Source organism: Apostichopus japonicus, chromosome 6, assembly GCF_037975245.1.
Source record: "Apostichopus japonicus isolate 1M-3 chromosome 6, ASM3797524v1, whole genome shotgun sequence".
NCBI lineage: Eukaryota > Metazoa > Echinodermata > Holothuroidea > Aspidochirotida > Stichopodidae > Apostichopus > Apostichopus japonicus.
In genome coordinates, this window is record NC_092566.1 from 3,652,675 (window position 1) to 3,674,732 (window position 22,058).

The 22,058-nt window shown below is 38.3% G+C and overlaps 2 protein-coding genes across 2 annotated transcripts; one reads left to right on the forward strand and one right to left on the reverse strand.

Moving 5' to 3' along the window:
- Positions 1-477: 477 nt before the first annotated feature.
- On the forward strand, positions 478-21,785 carry LOC139968706 (uncharacterized). The gene is made up of 2 exons (XM_071973004.1): positions 478-756; positions 19,123-21,785. The coding sequence occupies exons 1-2, from the start codon at positions 737-739 to the stop codon at positions 20,276-20,278; spliced, it is 1,176 nt and encodes a 391-aa protein (XP_071829105.1). The 5' UTR covers positions 478-736; the 3' UTR covers positions 20,279-21,785.
- LOC139968709 (uncharacterized) lies at positions 9,542-15,781 on the reverse strand. Its single transcript, XM_071973011.1, has 3 exons — positions 15,166-15,781; positions 12,677-12,777; positions 9,542-11,813 (listed from the first exon to the last, which is right to left on the reverse strand). Exons 1-3 carry the CDS (start codon positions 15,255-15,257, stop codon positions 11,611-11,613), a joined length of 396 nt encoding a protein of 131 aa, XP_071829112.1. The 5' UTR covers positions 15,258-15,781; the 3' UTR covers positions 9,542-11,610.
- Positions 21,786-22,058: the final 273 nt, after the last annotated feature.

The following is a 22,058-nucleotide window of genomic DNA, read 5'->3' on the forward strand; positions in this document are numbered from 1 at the left end:
TTGAAATTGAATTCGAGATATCTAAAATAGATTTCGAGATATCCGAAATTCTAATTCAGATATCTGAAATTGAGATATCTGAAATTGAATTCCAGATATCTGAAATTCTATTTCAGATATCTGAAATTGAATTCGAGATATCTGAAATTGAATTTCAGATATCTGAAATTCTCTGGTATTTCGAGATATCTGAAATTGATTTTAAGTTATCTGCAGTTATTTGAAATTATCTGAAATAAATTGGATATATGTGAAATTTAATTTGAGATAGATGAAATCATTTCGAGATATCTTAAATTTCTTATTAAATGTTAAAACGGCTTTCCATACGCACGGGGATTTCCATACGCATGCCAATGATGTACAGTACTTGCGACACCAGTGGTATTGCAATATCTACTCAATAATAGTAGTCATTACAATGTATGGTACGTTATTGGCCACTGTATTTTTTTCACTCCGGATCTTCGTGATAAACTGATAACAACCAGGCAGACAGACAGCTATTTGTATGTCACCTTACCAGTGTAACTATATATAATATATAATCGCGGGCTGAGAGCGGATCAGTCGTTTGGTAGTTAGTTTGGTTTCGTGCCCAGATTTTTTTCCTAGGCGACTTTTCCTTAAAAAAATATATATAATCGCGAAAGGAGAACAAAGTAAGCATCTACCAGGTAGAGAGAAATTGAAATATTGTACAATACAGGTCAACCACTAGGAAGTGCATTCGATAATGGAACTCTCAAAGTCATTGTAAGTTTCTTTGTTGTTTTTTCTATTAGTCATTCATTTATATTACCATCGGTACACTAAGTCTTGTGTGTACTACGCTTAGGCTAGTAAAATGTGTATAATTTCAACGTAGTTATATACTGTGATTTACTTTTCACAAAAGAAAGAACTTGTCTATTTATGGTTGTACGTCATGTTCCTATGACGGTCCAGTAAGTTTTTACCTCCATGGTTTAAGTATGGCACGATTTTGGTTAATTCAATGGGAAATAAATGTAGAACTCTATCTGTAAACATCTTTCAAGTTCGGTGCCGTCTCATTGCAATACGGTATACATCAGTCAGAGGCGTACTAACCAGCGGTGAGGGTGGGGGTGGTGGGGGGTGGTATGGGGTATATTTATGTTATGTAAACAGTATGAGAACAGAGCACATAGGATTATCAGCCTAGAGTATAGTGACTTTCTCCACAATATATCAAGTTCATGTTTTCGTTGGACTAGTTTCCTTCAACAATTTACGAACACAGAAATAAACTGTCAAAATTGGATGAAGAAACATTCATAACAGTACCGTTACCATGGTTACAAGTGTTTGAGAATGGGTCACATTGCAAAGTAGCTAACATGGCCGAAATGGTCGTGCACGAATCTTGACCTCCACTCGGAATATTTGGCCCCCACCCTCCCAACCTCCCTCCCGCTTAAAAGGTGATTATACGTCACTGATATCACTTAATTAAAGACTAGTGAGTTGATAGACCATCTGTCGATGAATAAATTATGAGGCCAATGATATTATTTTCACTGCGATTAAATTGTTCAGTAATGAGGAAGAAATTAGGCATATCATGGGCAACCCTTCAAATGCACGGTTCTATAACCTCATACACCATTATGATTGAGTGGTATTATGATTTGGATGCTGGCCAGATGCATGCATAACTTCATTACAACCGCAAATGCACGAACACGTCTGTCATAAAAGTAACGGTATATTGCCAATGCACTGTCTTGTTTATCTTGTTTGTAACATTTATATATAAACCCAACCAGTAACGCACAGAAAATACACAACTTCACACTTCAGCAGTTACATTATTGTGTATTGACATTATGTTTTTGTGAATACAGATTAAGTACACACACCTATTGCTTGAAAGTTTTCGGAATCAAAGGTTTGAAATCAACAGCAGGTCGTTGGTTAGGTGCGGCCCAGTCAATTTTTCACTCCTTATATCGGGCCCAAAATGGTTGCCCACCCCTACTCTAATGTATATGGGACCCGTGACATATATAGCTCCGTGGAAGGCTCCCTGAATAATTGTGTACGCATTTCTGCCGTGTACATGTATGATGACACAGTCATTGTCATGTGTATGATGAATTCAGTGCGACTTTTTTTTTGGGAGGAATTACCCTTTCAACGTCTGAGGCAAGTGGCTGAACAATTAGTCTGATTACGGAAGTCATTAAATGGAATTTCTAAAACAGAAGTTGGTTTTTCACCTGTGTATAATAGTCATCCTACTATATCCGTTCAATTAGAATGGTTTGTGTACTAGATCATGTTCAGTATATGGTATTTATGTGGTAGGATGATACCTCCATGATGTGCTTAGTATATAATGGTTGTTATATGTACGGGCCAGGAGGAATAGTATAGGCTCCAGTATAAGGAGGTCAATCCTATAGGCCTATACTTTCAAACAGCTAAAATAAACAAATTTAATTTGTGCCGATTTATTTTTTAACATTTCGACTGCATGCAACAGTTAGGCTATATACGGTCTTTTTGGTCATCATAGGAGAATTATCGTGTACTTCGGACGACAGAAGAAAATGAAATTTCAGAAAAAATGGTCACTTTTCCTTATACTCGCAGTATTTACCGTACACGTACTTTACATAAATGTATGGTGGTTCAAAGTTTAAGGGGTTGTTACGGCTATGCAGCTCAAAAATATGACTTTTAGCAATGTGTATCCTGGTTAATGTAGCTTCGTGTTTTATTTGGATGTTACTCCGCATTTGGCCGTGTCGATGAAATTTACAGTAGGCTACCAATATGAATATCGAAATCCTTAATTCATTTTAGCTTTATTGCACTGAGCTCACCGTGTCCAAGTATTTCTTCACTAAATATCTTGAACAAAAATTTCTGAATAGCTATATATAGAAATTTGAAATTCCAGCACTTTTCCTCTTTCGACTATAATATTAAAACCTACATCAAGACTAGAATACTGGCTTACGTCACCCTAAAACAGCACTATAAGGAATCATCAGGGGATACCGCAGCGATTTGAAGCCGTAATGATGAGAATTGATGCAATCATGTAACTGGAGTAGGGGATTTTCCCCGCTCTCTACCCGTATACCAAATACGGTTCGTGTGTTATTTCTCACTGTTGACCCTGTGTATAGGGGAGGGGATATGGAACATACAACTCCCTGGTGGGCCAGACGCTTTTTATACTTATAAATATTACAAGATATCACACACCTGCATGGGTGACCCTTAACAGTATATGCTATATGCTGTACATGTAATTCCGTCAACCCGCAACTTCAAACCGAATTATTCCATATACGCCATCAAATTAAATCCTACATTTTAGTGAAGTAGCCTTTATCAGTTCATAGCTGTTTCTGTTATATAGGCTACATACCACCTTATGCAGGTTTTAAACTCACAACTTATACAGGGCTTGGCGTACGGAAATTTCCAATGTTTAATCAGTCTAAATGTATATTGTTGGTTTCTATACCTGCATCATAAAGCCTAGTAATGCCACATGTTGTTGGTTTTCCGTTTTAACATGATGTCAGATATATGTTAATGAATTAATTATTAGAACGATTACATACCAAACTCAGAAGGGAATGACGACGAAGACATGAAATTCTGCAGTTGCAGTTTACTAGTTACTTTATGAACACTGACACTACATCATATATATTTCGAAAGGAATGCATTGAAGACACATTACTTACATTAAATTCACTATATATATATATATATATATATATATATATATATATATATATATATATATCCATAATGATAAATTTACTAGCATCAGCTAGATCTAAAAATCGCGAGATATACTACCACTTCATTACAATATTCCGACATTTTTCATAACCATTTATAACAATTTCCTTTTCCGGGAGAACATGGGAACGTTTCGGCTACTGGTCTTCCGAAGTTCCGATGTATATTGTCTTCTGACAGGCATTCTTTAAAGGTGGCACGTCGTTTCATCCATATGACGTCATTGTTTGTCATAATTAGTTGTCCAGCGTGTAGGCTATTTAATCAACTTCCTCTTTAATCGGTCCAAAAACGGCACCTATAAACATTTTAAGTTTCCATACTTTTGTTATCCATGGGTTCCGAACTTCCTGTAACAAAGCTTTTATCTATTGTTATTTCCTCGATTCAAATAAAGTGTCTGCCAATACGTCTCCCTCTTCAACACCCTTCCCCTACTCCCTTCCCCTCCTCCCTTCCCCTCCCTCCTTCCCCTCCCTTAGCTCTTATCACATAAACCACTCTATTTCTTTCCTTTACTACAAGAAAGTCTAGCTAGAGAACTCTTGGCAAACGCTTTCTATTTTCGTGTTAGTCCTACATAAGCAATTTAGGTTGAGCGCTTTCTGTGTTCAGACGACGAGACCAAGTTGTGGCAGCAGGGGGTGCCACGGTTTAAAGGAGGTCTCAGTTTTCTTCTTAGTTAAACTTATTGACGAAAAATGTCAACCTTAGCAGATCAATGACCCTTGTTTCGAAGACACTCTGCGCTCTTTTATGACTTCAGTTTATATATCCATTAGGGACCTTTGCCCAGTAGAGTTGGCAGGATATTATTATATATATAAAACTGTCTACTTGTTAATATCTCCATAGGTTTATTTAATATTTGAAATAAAAAGTTGCCTAGGTTATAAAGCTGGTACACGTTTACTGGTATGTCTTAAGAAATTAATCAAGCATAAGAATTATAAAAGAAAAAATATCCCTTCTGTATTTAAAGCTAGTACAAATATCACCTACTCACTTGACTATCGCCCAGGAGTTTGTTTTCAACACAAGCTGAAATATTTTGCAATGTACAATTATTGAAGAGTTTATTTAAAAACAATGTTAACGGGGTGGAGGGGGTCATGTTTTTCTAATCTGCCAAAGTGACAAGGTTTAAAGGGAGAGTCTCAGTAAGTAAGTAATCTCTTTAATATGTTAGTGTAAAATGGTATGATTATGTACATTAAAGTTTACATGGAAATAACATGTTTTTACTGACAAATATCCTTTTCCGTTTGCATGATGTCCTTATTTTCATGTTTCTTCATATGAGGAGGTGAGGTGAATATCTACCCTATACAGAATCATTTCCATGTAGCGTTGCTAAAGCTTTACAGGGCATTTGATTCGGTAAATTTCGTAAGGCTGTAGTGTATTAAAAGGTACACATAACTTTTCTTTTCTTTCTTCATGGGCGTATGAGCCCCAATTTGACTTTTTCTTTGGGGGAGGTGTGGGGGTGGGGGCTGTTATGATTTGCCCGAAAATGTAACCAATATGGAGTGCGAACTGTGTTAAACCTCGATTAGTCGATCAGAAGGCCTTTGATAAAGTTCCCCACCACCGTCTTTTACTTAGGCTGAAGAGCATGGGTTTCAATGGCAATTTACTGTCTTGGATCGGGAATTGGCTTGGTAATAGGGAACAGAGGGTGGTAATTAAAGGTTGTGCTTCTTCTTGGCAGAACGTTACTAGTGGGGTTCCACAAGGGTCTGTATTGGGTCCCTTGTTGTTTGTTGCCTATATAAATGACATCGACGGAAATATTTTGTGTACAGCTAAGAAGTTTGCTGATGACACCAAATTGTATTCTGAGGTCTCTTCCAAAAGCGATTCTGAGAAGTTTCAAGCGGATTTGGATAAGATTTTTTCCTGGTCTCAGGGGTGGCAAATGCTTTTTAATATTGATAAATGCAAGGTAATGCACATTGGTAGTAGTAACCAAAAGTTTACTTACAATCTTAATGGTGTGGAGTTATAGGAGGTCTCTGTTGAAAGAGACCTAGGTATCTACATTGACTCATCTCTGCAACCTTCTAAACATTGTCTTGAAGCTGCTAAAAGAGGTAATAGGGTTTTAGGTATGATCAACAGGAACTTCAGTTTTCTGAAAGAGGACATCGTAATTAGGCTTTATAAGCAGTTGGTTAAGCCTCATCTGGAGTATGCTGTGCAGGCTTGGAACCCTTATTTTGCTAAGGATAAGGAAGTACTTGAAAAGTTCCAGAGGAGGGCTACTAGGATGATTAGTTCCTTAAAGAGCGTTCCTTATTATAGGCGGTTACAACTGTTGAATCTCACCACACTGGAGCTTAGGAGGTTACGTGGGGACTTGATCCAGGTTTTCAAGATTGTGTATGGTTTCGACAATTTATCCTTTGCCGACTTTTTCATGTTTGCTAAGAGGAGTTGTACCAGAGGTCATTGTCTTAAACTCCAAAAGTCACATAGTAGGATTAATATTCGGCATAACTTTTTTTCTAATAGGGTTGTGAATGAGTGGAATGATTTGCCTGAGAAAGTTGTACTTGCAAGTAGTGTCAATGGGTTTAAGAATGCTTTGGACAAGCACTTTAAGCATTGTAATCGGGTCTGAGTGTTTGTGTCTTCAGTTTTTTCTTCTCTCTCTATAGGGTCCTTGATGGGGACTTAAGTCACCCTCCTGATCTTTTATTTCTACTTAACTAAACTAAACTAGTCAGGCAAGCTTAGAACGTTGGTCTAATTACATGAGGCTGAGTTTTTACGGAGCTAGTGACTCTCATCACAAGATTATTGCAGTTTATTCTTTTATTTTTGCAGTGCCCGAATCAATCTCAGAATATTGCACGGATTTTCACGGAATAATCTTCCTCGCCCTCCCCCTCACCCCCCCCCCCCCCCCGTCATTCATGAATTTGCATTTCTCGATGTTTCGTTTCTTCTTTTGCTTTGTGGCAGTTTTATTGTTGCATGAAGGATTCCTCAAACATTTCCTTTCACAACTTGAAACATATGATCCAATTACACGTTCATTAAATGGCTATCGACATTTTAAGACCCGTGGACCTTATCATTCTTCTGATTCAGTGTTTGTCTTTCAACTTCCAAGCGATGGTCATTATTGGTGCTGACGTCACGAGCAATCTGATTGGCTGAAAACTCCGTAATTGCCAAATGTTTGGGAAAATATCCGCGGGCCGGGCGGGCTCCCATAACCTCTGTTATCAACTGTAGTTATTGTAGTGCGCGCTACAATGTTGGCATTACTGGGTAAGTGAACGATACGTACATGACTGGACGTTGCTCATATAGTCTCTCTGTACAGTTCCACAGGCTAGCTGCGTAGCCAACTTATTCTGAGTCAGTCATGGAGCTCACAAGCGCCCTTACTTTGTAGGTACCTTACAATATGACTTTAGTCCCCATGTTGTGTCAATATGACTTTACTCCTGTTCTGTTGCCAGTCCAAGCAATAACACTTTGTACAACCGAAAATCTTCCTATTAGAATGACAATGACTACAATTTATTTCCAGCAATTGTGTACAGTGCATTAATGTTTAACAATGTGTAAACGAATAGTTTGATACAATACAATCTATTAAAGGTGGGATCGCTCGTAATTTCCTCGTAAATTCTGTCCTTCACACCACCCGATTCAAAAATAATATCAATACTACCCTCTATCGGATCGTCGCTGTTGTCTCGTAATTTCTCAGCAATCCCGTATTTACGGCTAGTAAGCAATAAACGGGTTCGGTTACTTGAACGGTGGCCTTGGCGAAATTCCTGCATAGTTTCTTGTCTGTGGCAGTACAGGGAGTTGTTATGGAACAACTCCCTGGTCAGTAGTATGCGGTATTACGCCGCGTTTTCGTGTGTGTTGTGTGATACAAAACTCAGTGCTTTGTTTTACGTTCAGAACTTTTCACAACTAATGGGCTGTACAGTATAGGTTACGGTCGAGCTTTGCATCAGGCGTAATAGTTCGACCAGGGAGCTGCTACTCTAGCAGTTCCCTGCTTTTACTCTTTTAGGCCTACATGGTGAGCAGTCGAAGTCAAGAAACAGCTCAAGAAACTAATAGTTATGAACTTTATGTCTGATTCACGCTGACTGGTGTCACAAAAAGACAAACGCGAACAAGGGCGGCGGAACCGGGGGGGCACAGGGGGCACGTGCCCCCCCACTTTTCCTCAGGTTAAAAATGTGCCCTTTTTCTACATAAAAATTTCTAAATAAAAAAAGAGTTTAAAAAGCGAAACCCACGTCGAATGAAATATTTTGGGAAGTTTGGAATGTTTACCACAGGCGTAGGAGCCCAATTTGATTTGGGGGGCTGTAACGACTTGCCGGAAAAATATTGCCAAAATTTTTCGCGCGCTACGCGCGCGCGCGTTCAGCATGTTAATGTGCATATCATATAGGCATGCATTGGTTATTATATTCGCATGCCAATAACATACAATCATTTGCCGTGTTATAACGGTGTTATAAAAATTGGTTAGAAATATTGGGAAAGTCGTTACAATAATAATCATCATAATAATATCAGTTTAACCATTGAAGAACACATAGAAAATTATTTTTCTTTCAGTATTTTCACATATTTCATTTGCTTTCATGCATGTATCGATCGCGTGTGCAGGGACTTGGACTTTATAATGATTTCACCTCATTTTGTCTTTTTCCTTGTTTCCCAATTTGCACATTAGATATTGCAGTGCTAGTATGCATTGTTTCCTTGAGGGAGGGGGGGGGGGTGGCGTTGATGGAGTCAAGGGCGGCGGAAGCACTTTGAATCTGGGGGGGCACCAACGTCGAAGGGCACTTTGCAGAAATTCGATTGGACTGATGCAGCCTGATATTTAGTACCCTTTTAACTCTTATTGTATTATCTTATTTGCGTATACACATCACTCCATCAACGCAGCCCCCCCCCCCCCCCAAGGAAACAATGCATACTAGCACTGCAGTATTTAATGTGCAAATTGGGAAAAAAGGAAAAAAACAAAATGAGGTGAAATCATTATAAAGTCCAAGTCCCTGCACACGCGATCGATACATGCATAAAAGCAAATGAAATATGTGAAAATACTGAAAGAAAAGTAATTTTCTATGTGTTTTTCAATGGTTAAACTGATATTATTATGATGATTATTATTGTAACGACTTTGCCAATAATTCTAACCGATTTGGAAGGGTTATAACACGGCAAATGATTGTATGTTATTGGCATGCGATGTAATAACCGTTGCATGCCTATATGATATGCATATTAACATGTTAAACGCGCGCGAAGCGCGCGAAAAATTTTGGTAATATTTTTCGGGCAGGTCGTTACAGCCCCCCCAAATCAAATTGGGCTCCTACGCCTGTGGTAGTAAACAAAACTTCCCGAAATATTTCATTTGACGTGGGTTTCGCTTTCAATTGGGTTTCGCTTTTTTATTTAGAAATTTTATGTAGAAAAAGGGCACATTTTTCATCTGAGGAAAAGTGGGGGGGCACGTGCCCCCTGTGCCCCCCCGGTTCCGCCGCCCTTGGATGGAGTGATGTGTATACACAAATAAGATAATACAATAAGAGTTATAAAGGATACTAAATATCAGGCTGCATCAGTCCAATCGAATTTCTGAAAAGTGCCCTTCGACGTTGGTGCCCCCCCAGATTAAAAGTGCTTCCGCCGCCCTTGAACGCGAATGAGTGAAAAAAATGACTGAAGTGATTAAAAACTATTGGGTATCAAACGTAAAGTCAAGTCCGTCATGTGTGAACAATTGGTATTTCAGCCAATTTAGGTATTAATTATACATAGACTGAGTCACAGCTTACATTGTATTTTATATATAAATTTTAGTTATATATCAGGAGGGAAAGACAAAGCATTTTATGTCATATACCATATACAGATAAATATGTATATTTAATTATTTTTGGACTCCTGGCAACGGGCCCTTTAGGCGATCACAGAGCACTTGCCCTAGCTGCACCCCGTCCTCCGAACCGGTGCACGTAAACCCTGTCCTTGCACCCCTTTGACCCGAATTAAAAAATAACGAAACTTGAACGGAAAAGGAAAGGAAAATACGTTGCCATAAGGGGCGGCTCCACCCTCTTTAGAAAGGATTGGCTAAAAGGGAATAAGTACATGAACAATAAACTAATAGTTATTTCCATTGAAAAGTGTCTCGCTGACCATCGGCCGTCAAAGCAAAAAACTTTTTTTTTCTAAATCACGTCAGTTTATTGCTTTCCAGCGTACTGTACTCCCAGAATTGACTATCCTGCTTCTTGTTCCGAACGGCTCCCAACGAAATGCCAAGAAGTCGGCAACGGGGTTGGGGTGGGTTACCCAGCTCCACCATGGGGCACCTCATCACGACTGACTCGAATTACAACTCGAAACTTTAACTGAAATTGGACTGAATTTAAAAAAATATATACTAGATGTCTGCATGGATCATACTTATCTATACTATTGTGTGACCATATAGGCGTACGGGCTCTATATAGTCAACCAGGAGAGACTGGGGGGAAGCTTTTTTTCTTGCCACAGAAAATTAAAAATTGCCCGGAAGTTCCTAGCACGATTAATTCATTTCAAACTTCGACGGCAATGAAGGACAAAGAGAACCATATAGGCCTATGCCTGACTATAAGATCATTGAACCATCACGAACAACTCCGAATAATCTTCCATTTGCCGATTCATGACACTGGGAAGTAAGGGGTGGGGGGGGGGTGGGGCTTTCCATTTGATCCGCAAGTATATTGAACGGTCACCACAACAAGGGTGTATAGCTTGGGACTAGCACGGGGAGACTTGTCAACCTTGTGAACTTTTTTGGGGGTGAGATGCGGGGGGGGGGGGAGAGTCGGCAAACTAAAACATACAGGGTAAACAGAGGGGAGGAAAGAGGTCAAGAAAGAAAGCGTGAAAGACAGATGAAGGGATGGAGGAAGAAAGTAAAGAAAATGTGGAGATGGAGGCTAGGGGTAGAGATAGATATGATATGAAAGTACAGAGAGAAAAAAACCAAGAGCAGAAAAATAGAGATCACTGGGATACTGTCAAATACACAAGAAGAATATACAATCTAAATACTGGAATTAAATAATGCACAACATAAATACAGCTTTATGACATCAACAAATCAGAGGGGAAGGATATAATGTTTCAAGGATGCTGGAAAATAAGACACAACAGAAGATGATTATGGTTTCTGATCTATTAGGCTTCTTCTCTCTACTGCTACCAGGATGTAAGAGACCACAGTGACTCGCACAACTCTTTAAGTTGTGATGACCTCTGACCCTTACTATGCCTAACTGTTATCTTGCCAGGAAATAAATACACCAGTGCATGAGAGGAGGTGAGAGACAGGACTGATTGATCGTGTCGATAGGGGTACATGTGATTCAAGAAGATAGATGTAAAGATTAGCATCGTTTGGACACTTCAAATGGGACCCCCTCCCCACCCCCCCACACCCTCCCCCACGTTCAAATCATATCCCCTCCTGGCAACGGAAATGAACACCAGTATAAATAAACCGATACAGATATTTATACACGCTGTGCGTGTAGGCCTATATACAATAATACAAAGCTGGCCATTCTCTGATTGTTACTCCTTGATTGAATTTCCCCAACCTTGCCCACCTTGACTTAGAGGGTGGCCAAGCTCCTGATTCACAGTCATAGCTACTATCGAACAAAATGGACGAAAGCAATTTATCTCAATCTGGTGATGCAGATGTATCATTAGCTGCTAATCCAACGTTTGTGAATGTCGCACAACCTGTCAACAAAAGTCTGGGAAAAGTGCTTGCCCCTGCCATATGTATGATCTCTTTTGTTCAGGATCATGTAAATGTGGCAATGTGTATTCGTATAGTCTGAGGTTTTTCTCCCATGCTGCTCCATATCTAATCCTACTGGTAACATTGGACAGAACATTGGCAGATGGCTTCTTGGGAGGTGTTGAAGTAACTGGATCAGGAGTATCTGTAGAGATTACATAAAACAAGAGTTACTAGATTGCAAGTATCCTGCTATAGCTTCTATGGCTGTGACTAAAAATATACCTTTTGTTTAGAACTTATCACACTTATGCAGCACTGGAAACTGATATTTCAATTTAAATGGTGTCATTGAGTTTAGAGGACATTGAAGTTACAAGTATGTTGGTGAAACCAAGACCACCCTCAAGAAGCAGTTCTAGTCACAAGTCAATACCATGAAAATGGAGACTCCAGTAGGGGAACACTTTCAGCTGCCCAATCATACCATTAAAGACATGTCCCAACAGGTAACTGAATTCGTAGACTAATCATCTCAGACATAGTACACCACAGCAGAGATAGAGAGAGCGGACGGAATGCCCTAGCACCATTCAACTGAATAGGCTCAATATACAGGAAGGACATGACTAACTTTATCCTGCTCCATCTCTGTATTCTGCTATAGTTTATTCGCCCTCTCTCCTTACTTAATCCTCGCTTTGTACTCCACAGTTTATCTAAATACCTCTGCTTTCACTGACTCCTTTTGTTCAATACACCATTAACTTCTTTCTTTGTGTTCACCATGTCCTCTCTGTTCCAGGCTCTATTGTGTCTCTTGAATTTACTGTTACTAGTCAGTTTGCCTCTAAAGAAGATCCTGATAATATCAGGCCCACTTACTTTTATAAATTTTCATACACATGTATGCTTTTTAGTGGATGAGCAATATGCTACCATTTTTTCTTTTCTTTTGGAATTAAATGAGAATGAAATTGTATTATTTTTCTGATCACATCAGATCAGATAAGATTAGCACTGCTCTTCCAGTCTGTAATTCATGCAAGGATAAACATATAAATTTACCTTCTCCTTTCTGAGTGTCAACTGATCTTTCTGTGGTGACAGCTGCTGAGAATGCCTCTATTTGACTTTCAGCATCTTTCCGGAAAAGATGCATTTGAAACCTATACAATGAAACCAAAAAAATTGTCCGTAAATCATATAACTGAAATAGTAATTTTACTGTACACCCCAAGCTTAATTGTATGCATAATGAATCTGGTAAATGGTAATGACCAAATCATTACAAATATACATGTTTTTATCATACCTACCCAAGAAAAAATATGAAAGAGAAAAGTAACAAACAAACACTTAGGCATATTTCAATAATAACATATTGTTAACCCACATTGATTTAAACCCAGATAAGGATGAGATATTCTTTCATACTCTTCTTCAACATATCCATAAACCGCGGTACCTTTCAAGAATTGTAAGGATAATTTTGTGTTGCCCAACTGCTTGCCCAACAACTTGAGCTCACATGTCAATGTAAAATTTACTATGTAAACTTCCTGTCTTAGTGAACTGATTGGTTTCATATCGCTAAAAGATGTCCAGTCTTTTGATGAGAGTTTGATGTACACTCATTATTTACCTACTGTGTAAACTTCCTGTTTATGTGAGCAGTTGGTTCATTGAATTGAATTGAGATGCTACTGTAGCTTACACCATGACATATGCCCACCATTGTGAAAAATTCCTGTTTACATGAATAGCTTGATTTCAGACTACCATTAATTTAACGCTAGATTACTCTCCACAAGAGATAGTTTCGGCCACCAAATTTAATAGATATTATAATTTTTGAACACTAAACATCAGATCATTCACAAGAAGCTGAACAAAAACAAGCATAGTATATACTGACTATATATAAAAAATATGATAACTTAGCACAGCATCATAAAGTATGAGCATCAGGCCTACACGCAAAAAAAAAACTGGTACTTTCTTACCCCCAGGCATGGCTATATAAAGGTTTATATAGGTATAGCTATATGTACTATGGTCCCTCAATTTGTGAGGCTAATTTACCTAACTTCTTGCATAGCAGTTGGGTTCCTTCAAAAATCCCAAACACAGACATGTACACATGATTGCTGGAATATTGGACAGACAGTCAGTAGATAACAGTATAACACCCTGTTGCCCAAATGAACCATTAAAACTTGATTGCATATATGCTGGCTGTGGCTGACCTTAGAAAAACCTAAGGTCTAGTTGCATACGCAGCGGTGTGAAAACATGTGAATCAGTTAGGAGTGATTCTAAATTATTTATGTAGATGCATTATTTTTATAGGAAAAATTGCAGGTCCATGTGGTTGTACTTGTACAGCACAGTAGGCCTTCCTCACTGGTGTATATTACAAAATTAGGGAATACAGTTACTATGAACACTAAATTCTGATACTTATTACTAATACTATAGGCCTTAGTCCTATGTTATATTGCCCAGTTAATTATGACTGGGCATAGGTGAGGCTTTTCTATCAAATGCTCATTCACCAGAATTATTCTTCAAACAAGGACAGCTGATAACAATTTAGAACCTGGAGGGGGTGGGGATGAACAGATCACCTAGGCCTAGTGGTTAGAAAATATATTTCCATCAATTTGTTGAGGCAAAAACAGTTTACTTTTTGGTGATGAGAAGGCCCAGCTTTCCATGGCATAAATATGAGGAGTGAAACTAAAGACCCCCAGTCCCTGTCAGTCTTCTTTAGGAAGGATATTTTAATTTTTAACTGTATACAGTACAAAGTGGCTATTCTTACAACTAGTCGTAAGAATAATTTCCGACTACGCATGGGCAGTTGCTATTTTTATGATTAGGAGTACTAATTTTACGACGATGAGTAACAATAACTTCCGGTTAGGGTTAGGGTTATGTTTAGGGTTACCTCTACTACATGCCCAGTTGCTTTATTTACTGCACTTGAATTTGCCTTTGTCGTAAGAATAGTTTATAATTGTTACGACTAGTCGTAAGAAACGGCCTATACAGTATCCTCATGACAAGCATTCACAAACAGTGATGATGATGACTCAGTAATACAACTTACTGCTATTTTGTGCTAGGATAAGTATGATAAGGTTAGCATACGCTAGGTCCATTGGAAAAATAATGAATGATAGGCCTAGTTACAAAGCCTAGGCTCATCAAATCATGTATGTTACAAATACAATAGCATAGACACTGCGAAGTTCGAACACCTAAGCCTTAAAATACCCCAAAAACTATCTTCATTTTATTGACAGATATGTACGTACATACTTGCGCACGGGTCATTTTGGAGAGGAAATAACTGTAGCTTCCTAGTTTTTAGTGATATTGGCTTTCGCTTGTAGATTATCATGGTGAAATCGTGTATTTCTTAGGGGTGTCCGAACTTTGCAGTTTTCTGTACTTCGCAATACTGACAGTTACCTAGGACAATACCCCGTAGTACTACTATGTACTAGTATCACCCTATACAGTTTTAGCCTAGCTTAGCAAATCATTACCTTTTTGTGTGATCCTGAAGCAAATGTTCTGCGAAATCTGCGTTGCTAACAGAAGTCAAATCGTGGACATGTTTGTAGAGTTCTTTCTCCATTTGCCAGTTTACGTAGGAACGTAGAAGATAGATCTTCGTGGCATCTCTTCGTCGCTGTTGTTCCTTTGCACTGCTGTTTTTGTCAGGTCCATGCAACAATTGCTTTCCTCCACTTGAACCTATACGCTCGTTCCAGGATAAGGTCGTTTTCTTTCGCCCGATTCTCCTTGCCCTGATCCCTTTTCCATGATTGTCACTATACTCTAGTCTAATCGAATGTATTTGTACGAAAGTCGTACAGTATTCTTTACTCAAAAGGCACACAAACAACAAACTATCGCGTACGAAAATCCTTTGCGGTAAACAGTACAATAATCTGAAATGCTGTGCTATAACATTATGTGTGCATGGGTACGGGCTTGTTACGCATACGCTTGCCTGTGCTATTCACTGATCTAAATTTGCCACCGAGGTCACGTGAGTTTTAGGGGTCCCATTAAACCTCGCTGAAACCTCGATAATGCCAGCGCCCTCAAAAAAAAGTCTACGAGCGATATCGCCTTTAAGAGACAGGTACATTATAATTTATATACAATATTTTAAGCTATACAAATGCATGGAAAAGGAGAAAAAAAGAAGCACAGTGCTTATAGAATGTTTTCCCCATTTGATTATAATAAATATATTCATATACTGGAGAGAAATTGGTGAAAGGTAGACAACCCCACCCCCCCCCCCAAAAAATACTGCAAGCACTCCCCACGCGCACTACAATACTGCGTATATTTGCAAAGTTCTTCCTAATACTGCAAGGGTTCCACGCGCATTACAATACTGCGAATTTGCAGGTAAATGCATGCAGTTCTAGTTCCTCCTTGTAGTCACGGTGGAGTGTGTAAAGTCATGGGTTTAGTTCACGGATGTTTGAACTGGATGGAAGATTTGATGATGCGGGGCGGTTTAATGGATTCATTCGCAAAAGAAGAAAACAATTATCATGATAACATTTTGCGGAAATTCCGGGATCGCTTAATATAATGCTATTTTACTAGATGATTCACCTAAAATTCTCAATCAGATTCTTCAATGTTATACTAATATTATATATACTGAAACCGAAATTACCTCCATGTTATTATTCCTCAAGAATCCGACAGAGATTATAACTCAGTCACATGTTTCGGTTTTTCAACATCCGTCCTGTATGTAGTAGCATAGACAATACCGTGCACCTGGTTCAGGGAGTCGGACCCTGCTTTTTTTTTCTTCTGGTGGTAGTGGGAATTTAGGTTTTCCAGTTGAAGTACTTTTATGCGTGTGTATGTGAGCACGTTTGAAGCATATAGACATGCAAGTTAGCGGGGAAGGGGAGGGAAGCAACGGTGATCCTCCCCATGAAAATCAAAGTTGTAAAGGGGGGAAAATGTATTGCTCTCGTATCACCAGCTCTTAAACGTTTACTGATCGAATCAAAGGCCTCGTGTAGACATCCTATGAGCCGGTTTAAATTTCAAGGTTAACCGGTTAATTGTCGTTAGTGTAAAATCAGTCAACATGTTAATTTTTGGCTCAGCTGAAAACATTCAGCTCTGCTATAGCGATCGTACGATTCTGCCGAAAATCTGTCCCTTTTTGCCGCTGTATTTGACTGACTGCCATTTCGTCATATTTTCCATTCGATTTGGTTGAAAATTCGTCGGTGGTTTGTGTGAGTTTAGTTTTCATACATGCGATCATATTGAATATATTTGAAGGTCATTTGAAGTCGCGAGAGGTCATTTTCTGAAAACGTAAATAACTTTTCTTTTTTTCATCTCATTTATTCGATTACTGCATATAAGTGGTACATTTATAAAATAACAAAGCTTATAAGAATGCTACGCCTCCTAGAGGGTTTTCCAAATCTGCTGAATGAAATGTTGTTGATGATGAATGGTGGCGAACCAACGTTGTTCAGAAAAAATATAGTTGCCGTCACGTGAGGGTCCAAACCAGGGCCTCCTGTAGAGCTTTCAGTATGATGACACGTATCCCACATACATAGGCGTAGAAGGCGGGATGGGGGGGGGGCTGCGCCCCAACCCAAAATTTGTGAAAATTCGGGCAATATGCTGAGAATTTTTCGGGCACCTACTGAAAGAAAAATAATTTGCAATGTGTTTTTCAATGGTTAAACTAATATTATTATGATCATTATTATTGTAACGACTTCCCAAGGGCGGCGGAACCGGGGGGCACAGGGGGCACGTGCCCCCCCCCCCACTTTTCCTCATTTTAAAAATGTGCCCTTTTTCTACATAAAAATTGAGGTGTCTCGGGTTAGCAAGAGGCCAGAGAACCAGAATGAACACTCGGGAAGGGCCGTTTCCGGCCATCTGAGGGGTTTGTAAAACCAAAAATTTTCTTGTACGCTCCGCGCCAACCGATGGTGGCGCTCCGCTCAGATAGTCGTGCATACAACTTTGCAAATCCTGGCTACGCCCCTGACTTTTTAATGAGTTTCTGTGGGTCAAACTCAAAGCTATTTCGAATGGAAAAAATTTGTTAAGATATTAACAAGAAATAAACTCTAATTCGAAAGATTCCTACATTAGCAACTTGCATGATTTCACCTCATTTTGTCTCATCTCAAAAGAAAACTTGTTCCTTGTTTCCCAATTTGCACATTGGATATTGCAGTGCTAGTATGCATAGTTTCCTTCAAAAAGGGCGGGGGGGGGGGGGTGGGCGTTGATGGAGTGATGTGTATACGTAAATAAGATAATACAATAAGAGTTATAAAGGGTACTAAATATAAGGCTGCATCAGTCCAATCGAATTTCTGCAAAGTGCCCTTTGATGTCGATGCCCCCCCCCCCCCCAGATTAAAAGTGCTTCCGCCGCCCTTGCGACTTCCCCATTAATTATAACCAATATGGAAGGGTAATAACACGGCAAAATGATTGTATGTTATTGACATGCGATGTAGAAACCAAAGCCTGCCTATATGATATGCACAATAACATATTTGGTTATATTTTTCGGGCAAGTTGTTACAGCCCCCCCCCCCAACCAAATTGGGCTCCTACGCCTGATGCCCACATATCACATGCAATGATCAATTTTCGTAGGCAATTTTAGGTCAGCACAATTCAAACGGGATTTCCACAACATTTTAGCAGATTTAGCAGAGGAAAACATTCGTTACGGTTTCATTTCTATCATTGCGAGAATGAAAACTATACAAATTGCATTGGCTCTTTGTTTTTGCAATGGGGCATAGTTTATACCTAGTAATAAGTACAACGATCAATCGCATAACATAAGTTCGTGACAGTGTTAACACTTTGAAGGAATACAACTTTCAAACATTGTAACAAAGTACGTCTGCTAAGTAGGAGCAGAAGGCAAGGATATAAAGGGGGAGATGGGAGGAAAGGAAATGACACCGCTATCCCGCCCATGTCTTAGATATTTTCGCACAAATAAATGGATAAACTGCTCAGAAATAGTCAAAACAAATTTCTCAAATAGAAGCCTATAGATGAGCTAGTGCAGCGTTGCTGTACTTGTTTTTACGGTTAACCGGTTACAGAACACCCACAGTATTTTCGTCTCTGCGGACGTCCATGGGTAGGTACCGGTATATATTATAGACCAATTATTTATTCAATACATACCAATGATATACGGTATAAGGAAGTTTTCTCTCATACCTCTTTTCCTCACAATAATAAAATAAAAAATAAAAATAAATAAAAATATTAATAATAAATAATAATAACAATTGTAATACTACTACTAATAATACTAATATTTTTTATGTCATGAAATAGGTTGATCTTTCTTTTTTAACATAATTTGTTGTGCCGAAGAGATGAATGCAAATAATAAAGGGGGAAAAAATAATAATAACAATAGGTTTTTTTTTTCATCATCTCAACAGGCTCATGGCATACAGCGCCGACAAAATGTGTGTTACTGTAATTTTCGTCACGTCTTTCTTTATCGCCGCTTCCGGGTCATGTGACTTGAATTTGACCAGTCGGGGCTATGAAGAGATAACACCCCCACCGGTAGATCGTAAACTGTTAAAGATGAACCTCGCGTCTAACAATCTCCGAAACGTAACCCGAGGAGACTTCAGCATATATGATAAACTAATCTATCTTAATTTATCAGATAACTGCATTACAAGCTTGGACGACCATGCATTTGAAGGGCTACATGGACTCCAAATGCTTGATTTGTCGGGAAATCCCCTTCGTGCCTTGAAGGCGAATGCGTTCACAGATATGCAGTTGATTCATATCTACTTGGAATCGTGTGAACTGTTCTGGATTGGTCCAGATCTGTTCACTGGAGGTCTCTCGCACCTAAAGGACCTAACATTATCCAGAAATCTAATAAGCTATGTACCCAAAAAGACGTTTTATGCATTAACTTATTTAGTAAATCTGGATATTTCGCATAATAAGATCGAAGTATTGGCAAGCGGAATGTTCAATGGCTCAGAAAGCATAATAAAGGTAGATCTTGGTGATAATTTATTGACAGAGATTCCAGTCGGCATTTTTAAGGGTCTACCAAAATTAAACTATATCATTCTCTCGAATAATCCCTTAACTCCTCGACTCGTTCTGGAATTCTCGTCGCTCTCGCCGGTGTTTTTGTCGGTCGACAATTGTAGTTTGGATCAAGTGCCACAAGTGACTTCAACATCGAGCAGTAAAAATACGATCGAAATAAGTATTTCCGGAAATCAGATGAATTGCAAATGCGACACCTTTACAGGGAAAGTCTCGGAAGCAGGGACCACTATCTTTACCTGCAGCGATGCGACGTCGGATGGAAGAGATCCGACCGAGAATATTTGTGAGATTGGCAAAGGAAACCAAATGACGTCAACAGTTCAGCCCAAAGGCGGTAACACGCATGCGCTCAATGGTGATGAAACGACGGATTGTTCTAAATGTGAACTACCTAACAACGGTCAACATACTTCAGTTTCTGTTGTTGTGTTGGCTGTGTTACTAATGATTTTAATAATTGTAATAATTGTACAGCGTCGGCAATTGAAAAAGAAAAGAACGATAAAATAACTCAGACGTGATGATTGGTGCCTACAAAGTAAGCTATCCGTGCTGACTAGGCACAGTATACAGCCACACTTATCTAGGGAAGCCTAACGATGTAGCTTCGAGTCACAGTAAGAAGGCCTCGTTCTCAGCGTACAGTCTCGTCGTCCGTTCGCCGAGTGCAGTATGACGTCACACATCAAGCTTTCAAAAAACAACCGATCAAGCCTAAACTGTGTTACCATTGTCTAAGTCCAAGCTGCACATTCGCATGCGCACATGGGCGTTGTACGTGTGACGTTGGTCGGGCAACAGACTGGCATGTATTAACCTACCCCAGGATGATGGGTACCAAAACAAATAGCAAAACCTATATACCGGTTGAAACCACGAAGAAGAAAAAGTATTTTCATATATTTATAGTGTTAGCCTCCAATTATTCTGTTGAGTGTCTTCTTGTATTGAAAAATGTGTCTGTGCCCCCAAATTGTGGAATGCACTCCCATTTTCTATTCGCAATTCAAGTACTGTAAGTTCATTTAAATCCAGTCTTAAGACTTTCATTTTCACACGTGTATATAATTAATCTAGTTTTTGTGGCATGGTATTGGTATATACTGACTTCATTTTCTCCATCGTTATTGGATTTGTTTAGTCTTTTAGGGTTATCTGTTTTTAAGATATTTTACCTCTTTCTTATGGTTAACTTGGTTTCTTAATTTTCTTTAAGTTTTTTTTTTACCTTTACTCTTTTAAGTTTGTACAGCGCCATAGCTTATGTTTTTACATATATATGTGCGCTTTAGAAATGTTTAAATAATAAAAATCTACATTATAGATATAGTAACACAATGCGTTACATACGCATGAAAACTTGATAATATGGAAGGACAGTATTCACACAATTTGTTTTCTTGTTGTCCTTGCGTATATAAATGTATATTTGAAACCTTTTCGTGTTCGTGGTTTATTGACAAAACAATGAAATCAAAAGTGACGCGCCATATTTCAGATATTTGTAAATATAGTGATATACTGAATAATTCATAATGGCTTATTTGTAAATGAATATAAATTATTCATATGTACATATTTATATGTTGGAGGGATGGAACGGTGATCATCAATCAATCAATGATATTTATGTTGTTTACTATGTATTGTTTAATATGATGGACATGAGGGTGCAGGTTTTGTACTAACGGAGGAGTGGAGAGAGATGAGGTGGACCGTGACAAGTAGATTTGCTCCATTTTTAGATTAGCGAGAGCAATGAGTTGTCTTCCGGGCCTATCGTTCTATTTGATATCAGTAAAATCGATATAATCAATAACATTTGTCGGTATTCGTTATAATTGCTCATTTGAGCTCACATATCTTATAATATTTTTAAACGTAGCCTATAATGTGTCTGCCATGTAACGACAGATTTGTTATTCGAAAATGCATTATACATACATTTGATTTGTATTCATTTAGTATTTACACTAACGGATTTGCTGAGGAAGGTGCTATATATATATATATATATATATATATATATATATATATATATATATATATATATATATATATATATATATATATATATATATATTTATATATATATATATTTATATATATATATATACATATATATATATATATATATATATATATATATATATATATATATATATATATATATATATATATATATATATATATATATATATATATATATATATATATATATATATATATATATATATATATATATATATATATATATATGGTGGCTCTCCATTCTTTTTGGAAATGGTGT

Bases quoted from the DNA above. Each gene is read 5' to 3' on its own strand.
- LOC139968709 (XM_071973011.1), bottom strand. From the start codon at position 15,257: ATGGAGAAAGAACTCTACAAACATGTCCACGATTTGACTTCTGTTAGC. The intron at 12,778-15,165 runs GTAATGATTTGC...TTCATTGTATAG, and splicing joins CTTCAGGATCACACAAAAAG to GTTTCAAATGCATCTTTTCC. The intron at 11,814-12,676 runs GTAAATTTATAT...TAATCTCTACAG, and splicing joins TGACACTCAGAAAGGAGAAG to ATACTCCTGATCCAGTTACT.
- LOC139968706 (XM_071973004.1), top strand. From the start codon at position 737: ATGGAACTCTCAAAGTCATT. The intron at 757-19,122 runs GTAAGTTTCTTT...TCATCTCAACAG, and splicing joins ATGGAACTCTCAAAGTCATT to GCTCATGGCATACAGCGCCG.